Raw genomic sequence first — 8,547 nt, forward strand, 5'->3', positions numbered from 1 at the left:
TACATGGAACTAAACACATTGAAGTTTTTGCTTTAACGATACCATTTTGACAACCATCGAATGTCAAATCTATTTCTGCATTATTTAAAATTAAAATAAATTTATTAAAATAATTTAAGAATATTATTTCATAGTAAAAACATTTAAATTTGTATTCAATGGTTCTTTTTTTTTTGCAAGAAGTTTTTCTAATTAGGAAAATACTTTATGATCATCCTGCATAATAATCTAATTGTTCTATTTATTTAATTACAGCCAGTTCACCCAGTTACCATAGAATTAAGCCGTATAAACAGGACTTATCGAATTGTGGTATATTCAGTTTTACAAGCATACCTTATAGTTCATTTATTTATTCAAAATCAAGCGCTTTGTTTTGTAGCGAAAAAACCCAATTACTTATACATTCGTTTTAATGAAATTAATGTCTAAATTCTAGTCTGGTTAGGCTAGAATTTGCCAATGCTAATTTAAAGCCATCACTACTTTTGTATCCTATTTTTAACGATTTGTGATTATTTGAGCTGTAACCACAAGTCATTGGCGTCATAGTCAAACTTTAGTTATGAAAGAATCTATTAACACGAGATATTTGACAATCAATTGCCAACATGCGGTTAAGGCGCAAGTACTAAATTTGCTTTGTAACAAAGTTGACATTAACACTTATATAGCTATTGCACCAAGTAATATGAGGTTAGAATGGTTAAGACAAATTTTAATTATCAAATAAACTTTAAAAACTTAACCATTAGTATTTCTCTACAAAGAAATGGATAAAACTAAGCAGAATCACAAAACAGACAACGTAACATCGATTTATGGAAAACATTTAATCAGACTATCGAGTTTCCGAAATACTTGAAGCGGTTCCCTTGACGACGTCGGGCTCTACGAAATCCAGACCACGTTTTTCATAGTGATATCGCAGATCTTCTGCTTTCCTCACGATTGTCTCCAATCCGACTTCCGAGATACAAAAGACACCTCGGGAATCGCACTCCTCGCCTTGTTTGCAACAGTGTTCTTCATCCGAACAACACACCCCTTCTGGATTCGGGCAGCACAGAGATACGTTGTCTTCTTTCACGCGACAGCAAGTGCTGAAATATGGACAGAATTGGTTCAGGTCACAGTGGACGAGCATGTGATCCATGTTGGTAATCTCGTTTGTGTACGGTTGATCGAGGGTATCCCTCTTTTCATGACGACTTTGGGTGGTGTCGGTTGGGATCTCTTCATCACTTTCGATGTCGCCACTCCTCCTTTCGATCTCACCACTCGTTTCGATGTCACCACTCGTTTCGATGTCCTCTTCGGGAATAAAATACCTCCCACACATGTTCATATTCATATCGCAAAAGCTTCCTTCCGGGCAGCAGTTCACCCAGTCTTCACAGCAGACTGCGTTTACTAAAGGACAACACAACACATCTGCCGTTGGTGTAACACAACACGTTTCGTCTGCAAGAAGATAGGGGAAAGACTTGTAGATAATTAATGCTAAACTGCTTAACTATGGATAATCGTTGTGTATTAATAATTGGTAAAAACATGCAATTGAATCTTTTGGATAAATAATTTGAATTCTATCAAAGCATTTAAAGTATTGTTACATACAATATACCAAATTGAATTAAAATATAGGAAATAACTGTATAGAAATAAAACTGAACTGATATCATTGAAATCTAGGAGTACTTTCCCTAAAACTTTCTCGCACACTCTAATAAGTGTTATTCCAGATAACGCCTTGCATTGCATTGGCGTAAAATAGTTACGAAATATTAATCTTTGGCGTGCATTTAGCATTTTTACTGAATCTATCGTGTTATCCTTGGCGATTAATCCCTGAAATGCAGTCAATATCCGAAAGCTGAATTTGTTTTTTTAGATACGTTTTCAGAATCGATTGAAACAAAAATTTGACACAACACTACAATTGCAGCCAAAATGCAATACCAAACTTATTATTTAAGTCATTGCGACTTTCAATTACCGCGTTTATATGTTTCTGAAAGTACAAACCGTCAGATAGTCAACTCCTTGCAAATTTTGGCTCAAAATGCAATATGCATCTATAATATAGACGTTAAATCTGTATACCGAATATGATTTCTCTTTTCGTTTTGTAATTATCATGTTAACTTATATTCGAATAACCAAATAGATGAACAGTCTCAAAACAGATCTCAAAAGGCAGATTATTTTGGAAAGATAAGAACCATTTCCAGGCCCTTACTTAAGTTCTGCAATTTTTTGCGGGGATGGGGTGCCGTTAAGGATGAATAATTCTTATTAGGGAGAATGCAAGAGATTTTAGGAGTAACTATTTCCACTTGTTTGATTATCCGCACAGCGCTAAGATTTCGGATGAGTCATTTTAGATACGTTTCATTTCACCAACCCAGGAGCAAATGAGGTCCAGTAGTGTAATGGAAGGATAATTATCGTTTTAGAAGATTGGATGCATGATTTGCGAAGCGACTGAAAAGAAAACTCATGAAATGTGATAATTGAAAAACAATCCATTGAATAAGGGAGCTTTGGAGTATTTAATCTTGTAACTAATGGTTTTGTGCCAAATTTTGTTTCAATAAATTAGGGAACAGATCCAAAATTCATCCTCCATTTTCACTATATTAGTAAAGCGCAAAACGCTTATATTTGGGACTCTGGAAAGAAAAATCTTAGGACTAATCGCAGGATTTATAAGCCGATTTGCATATCTTCCTTTAGATGGTCAATCGAGTTGTCTAAATTAAAAGTTTCACAACTAAAGCTTTAGTCGCAGTAGTGGAATAGCCCCCCCCACCCCCCTTTACTCAAAATTTCAATGTCTCAAATATTTTATTAAAAACGACTTGCAGGAACAATGGGCTGAATAAAAATTTCAAATTCTCTAATTCACCAAAATTTTTTTTGGTTCAAACTGCACTATATAATTTACTTCATTTAGATCATTTTCTTAATAGACGTGTATGTCTATTACGAACAGTTTAGCTGTTAGGCCCGGAGTAGAGTAGATATATTGTATATATCAAGATATATTTGCCCTAAATAAACACAGAATTGCCGAATAAAATTGACATTTTAAGAAAATTGCGGAAACTCACATTTGTTTCTCTACAATGCATGCTTTATTTCATTACATACAGACACGTGCTAAAACTGCTTTTCTAGGTGTAGTTTGCGGAGAGAACACCCCCTCTCCCTCCATACCTTTATACATATCTATATCCATACATTCCCAATACGGAGTATGTCGGTTAATTAGTAAAGGGAACCAATTAGTTTTAGCTTACAAAGGTGAATCGGATTTTGAGTATCTTTGTCCGCTGGAATAATGATAATTAAAAAACTTCATATGCATGTATATTTTAAATATCCACATCGAATCTCAAGGTCCCGTTTAAAAAAGGAATGAATCCTCAATTCACTGCAAATTAATATATCAATGGCGTTTCTATAGTTCGCATTTTTAAATGAACCGTAGAGATTAGGTTTGAAATTGGAAGATTCGATTTATACATTTCATAATACTAGCATTAACAATTAATCTCGCTCTCATGCGAGTATAATTTAATCTTTCGAATCCGAAAACCTTAGCAATCCTCAAGAACACAACCTTGGCGATAAAACGAACGTTTTTGGCGAATAATAACCAATTGATTCAGACAATTATTTAGAAATCAAGAAAAGCACAAAGAGTAATAAGGTTACTTTAACATTGAGATCAGCTTTAAAAATGGAATAACGGGAGTCAATAAGTTCTTACTGTGATCACAATATTCTTCGCACTCGTTACCAAGCACACCCGCAGCAGTGAACAGCAAAGCCAGCAATTCCAGAAGCATTTTCACTGAAAAAACAAAAACATTCATTTGTCTAAAATTGACTCAGTCTTTTTTATTAGTAAAGATTTAGTAAGCAACAGTTCGTAATCATTTTTTTCTTACTCTACTCTCCCTCCTCGGATTCGAGAATCTTCCGCGCATTTGCGCATGCGTCAGGAGGTGGTAGAGAAAAGATACGAGATGTTTAAAATTAAAAATAAGGCGAGTTGATTATCTGCAAATTTCGGAGGCGAGAAAACTATGGATAACTTGAAATATTGTAGGTAAATACAATAATTAGAACGATTACAATGAATAGAATAAATTTATTGATTATAAGGGGCTTAAACTGTAAATTATGATGAATAGATAGAAGCTTCCTGTTCTTAAAATTTGGTTATGAGCCATTTAACAAAATAATTTTTTTTATGTAGAAAAAACTCGTTTGTTATTAAATCTTTCATAACATTTTGAAATTGACAAGTAGATAATCCCTGTCCCCTTTTATGATATTGTATAATATATTCTTCGTGTCACTCCTGAAAGCTTTTTAGCCACTTGAACTAGCCATATAGGCAATCAATACGCAATTTTGAATTAAAATACGGTAAAAGCGACACTCGCATGTGGGAAAAAAATTGAAAGAGAAAGTATATAATGGAGCGGAAATCAAGGTTGAAAAATTCCAGAAATGCGCTCATCCTTTCGCCTCTCACCCCTTAGAGGCAGAATGATCGATGAGTGGTGGTCTCTAGATACCAAAACGAACAAATGTATACCATTTGTTATACATATGTTACAGGTACTAACGTAGGAAATTCTTGAAACTTCGCACGTAATGAATGATTTGCCTACAAAAGTCAAGAGTTGAATTTAGAACAATTAAAAATTAAATGCAGAGGAAATTGTGCTTAAGCATAGACTATTATATCTCAACATCTATATTCTATTGAATTGACAGATGAAAGGTCAGATAGTACTTAATCGGATATACATTTCAGAAAATATTTTCTATGTTCGCCAATTTACACCGCCAATTGGCTGTATTCCAATTCTCATCTCAGAAATTAATGAAAGTTTCAAAAGATCTTAAAAGTTCTCTGTTTAGATTCTATGACTCTGCTATGAGGAGCTCATTTGAATTATTCCGTAGAAATATTAGCGAGGTAAGCACTTCTCACAGAATATCAGACTTAAAATGGTCATTTTGGCTTCAGTTTTGAATGCAAGCACTTAAGATAATGAGATTACATACTCAGCAATGTTCCTAATGATTGCATTCATTGAACGAATGAGAGGGATCTAAACTTAAAAGTGCAGACAAAACTTTCGCGCGATGAGAATTTTAAATATAATGCATCATAACATTTCCAACTAAAATATTTAAAGAGGATTAATTGTACGAAAAGCTTCTAAATAAGATTCCACAATTCGAAGCCATAATGGAAGCGATTGAGTAGAATTTACCTTTAACACACTATTTCAGAAGGATTGGGCCTATTATCAAAAAGCTTCGCATCTCGCTTTCATATGATACTGCTTCTAGGCTGAATACTATCGGATAGTTATAGAAAACACACATACATAATTAAAAATTTGTGCAAAATATTCTATAGAACAGATTATTAGACATTTGGGAATGCAATTGCCTCTATTAGTAATAGATAAAAAAAAAATGGAGTTCCCAAAATTCCAATTTTCAGTTCGAAATAAATGGAAATATTAGCAGTTTTCAATTATTTTGAAGCATATTATTACAAGAATTATACAAGAATACATACAAGAATTTTTTTTGCATCATTTAAAAATTTAAAGAACAATTTTTCATTGATATAAAATTTTTGAACTATTCCCGCGAATTTTAATAAATTCTAAAAATATTTGAACTTGTAACTGGCGAGGATTCCGAGTTTAAATATAAACTCGGAATCGACAGTATTAAGTACATTTTATTGTATTGTATATATACGTTATTGTATATGTTACGGCCAAAGCCCGAAGTTCGAGCAGATCGCGAACTGGCTGGCCAATTCGCGTTTTGGCCAAAGTCCGTACTTGCAATTAATATCGTATTTTCTACTTTGGCTGGCCCTTTCGCGAAGTTCCTGGGAATCCTTGGCTAAAGCCCGATGTGATAATGGTAAATAAATATAATGATATTTAAAATATAATGGCTTTTATGTATAAAATACAAATAAGGACATATAGGTGAAATTCGACGACAGATGGCGCCAACAAAGAAATGTCTTTAAATAATATTAACAGCGAAACTATTTTTCCCCTTGTATTTGCTTTAATTAGCCTTTATATTTGCTTTTGCAAGAAGTTTCATATTTTTGAAGCGATATTTCGGGAGACAATGTGATCTGGGATCTTTTTACATTAGGTCTATGGAGCAGAAAAAAGCTTAAGGATCAGCCTTAAAGGTAGTTGAGAAATCGAGTATTCAGTTTGCTTTTGTATTCATACACGATACGCAACGTCTTTGCTCAAGATATAATTCTTCATTTTGAAGGGCGCAAATCTAATCTTCACGCTATCACAGCATATACATTCACTGAATAATTTCTATTATGGCTTTAATACGAGAACAGAATAACACGAGATTATATTTTTATATATTACAAGCTTATTTTTAACTCTGAGGTGTCACTTATATTTGAACTCGTTTCTGAAACAATTGCACTTAAAACAGTACACAGAAGTACTCATTTTTAAAACTTCATTTTTAACAGTGTAAAACAATCTGCTCTTGCTCCCTTTCTCCCTACTTGGGTCGATCGTCCCAACCCACTTCACGAATTGGCCGGTCAAAGGCCGAAATCAAGAAGAGATCGAACATTGGTCGATAAGTTCACAGCAACGTTGGCCAAAACGCGAATTGGCCGGCCAGTTTCGAGCTTTGGTCGTAATATATATACAGATATCGTTACTTTATATTTAAAAGTATAATTTTAGAAATATAATAGATACAAATGAATTAGCCTAAAACATTATCCTTACTTTAAAGTTATCTGTATCATTTTTTACATACATCGTTTAATTAGTTGAAAATGAGCAATAATAAATTTTACTGCCTTAAATATTAACACTTTTCCCACTAAAAAGTAATAAGATGCACAAGTAACATACATGCGAATATAAGGATTTCTTTTAATGGTTAATAATTTCAAATTATAGATTTGTTGCAATATCTAAAAATCATAGTAAGCGTTATTGCTAAAATAAGGCTTGTATTATAATCAATAACAACAACGAGACGATGCCTGGCAGAATAACGAATCGGACCCGACATTGGAAAACAAAGAGCTATGAAACAGACCGACTTAACTTTATGTTTATATTTCCGACAAAATCGTAACCATTTGAAATAATCTAACCGATAGAGAATATAAAATATTTGCAAGCGTTTACAATAAATAGAAAATTAATGCCAATATCTTATTCCTTAAAATAAAAAAGTTAATAGAAATAACATCTAATCAAACCTTAAAACATTTGACAGCCAAAACACTTCTTCCTTAATACCATAATATACTTTTGGAAACAACTTAGTACTTATGACTTTATTACAATAATTTATACTGTTAAATTATTCATAAATTGATTGACCTAAATTTTCGGATATACTATGATATACAAAACAAACAAATAAAAAAAAAAAAAAAAACTGAACAACAAACGATATGCAGAATTCATATTCATTTTGAAAAATGCAGGACTTACAGAAGATTTGAAGCTCTGATTATTTGCCTTCGACTCTTCAAATAGAGAAACTCAGTCTGAAAAACAGCAAAACGATATCTTCTGAATAGTATTTATACGAGAGCCATCCATCTACACAATAGGCAGTTCAGTGGCCATTCGTTATCACGTGACTAGCATCATTTAAGTTAACTGTTTTAAGATAATTATGTTAAAAAAAAATGCTGGAAAATTTCACACGATCAAAGGCAGTTCGATTACATTAATTTGGTAAGTTAAATTCATTATTTTTAAGCCAAAAAAATTTCTGATGTCGAACAAACGATGCCAAATTCTATAAAATCCAAGCCAAGTTCTAAAAGAGGCATGCGCAGAAAAAGAAGTTATGCAAGTTAGGTAGTTCTCTGCCAAGAAATTCAAACCTAATTGCAGGGAAGAAAACCTAATTAGAACCTAACAATATTATAACGTGATAAAGTTTTAAGAATGATTCGACTACCTCTATTTTATTTTTATAATTCTACTTTTAATTATAGAAACAGTAGTGTGTCCACAACTGTATATTTAAAATTATTGTAAAATTTATGTATATAAGCCCAATAACATAATACGTATAAAGGCCAACAGTAAAAATAAGGTATTTTAAATAATTTTTAAATGGAAAGACAAAGGCATAACGTAAGACTCCTTTTGCAAACTAAAATGAACGAAAAGTAAGAATTATGGACAAAAGATCAAAACCAATTTCTTAAGAATAGTCCAATGACAGTAATAAAAAATATAAAAATCACATTCTAGGTACACTTTCCTACCTGAATCTTTTTTAGTATTTTTAGTGATAGAAAGGGTATTTATGCCCAGCTTGATAAAGAGGTAAAGCCTCTATGGACTTAGAAGCGATAAAACTGCCGTCCGAATGCTCGTAGGGCAATATATATACGAAAAAAAGGTTATCTTTCGGTTAATATAAAGACTTTCAGTCTTAAGAATATAGGTTCGAATTCGG

General features: G+C 32.6%; 1 protein-coding gene across 1 annotated transcript; it reads right to left on the bottom strand.

Annotated features, from left to right (window-relative positions):
• Nucleotides 1-814: 814 nt before the first annotated feature.
• Nucleotides 815-7,702, bottom strand: LOC129969135 (progranulin-like). Its single transcript, XM_056083557.1, has 3 exons — nt 7,563-7,702; nt 3,779-3,862; nt 815-1,464 (listed from the first exon to the last, which is right to left on the bottom strand). Exons 2-3 carry the CDS (start codon nt 3,855-3,857, stop codon nt 842-844), a joined length of 702 nt encoding a protein of 233 aa, XP_055939532.1. The 5' UTR covers nt 3,858-3,862; nt 7,563-7,702; the 3' UTR covers nt 815-841.
• Between the last annotated feature and the right edge of the window lie 845 nt (nt 7,703-8,547).

Source organism: Argiope bruennichi, chromosome 5 (assembly GCF_947563725.1).
Source record: "Argiope bruennichi chromosome 5, qqArgBrue1.1, whole genome shotgun sequence".
Lineage (NCBI taxonomy): Eukaryota > Metazoa > Arthropoda > Arachnida > Araneae > Araneidae > Argiope > Argiope bruennichi.

Coding starts and splice junctions, on each gene's coding strand:
- LOC129969135 (XM_056083557.1), bottom strand. CDS start 3,857: ATGCTTCTGGAATTGCTGGCTTTGCTGTTCACTGCTGCGGGTGTGCTT. Junction 1,465..3,778: donor CGAAGAATATTGTGATCACA/GTAAGAACTTAT, acceptor ATCTTCTTGCAG/ACGAAACGTGTTGTGTTACA.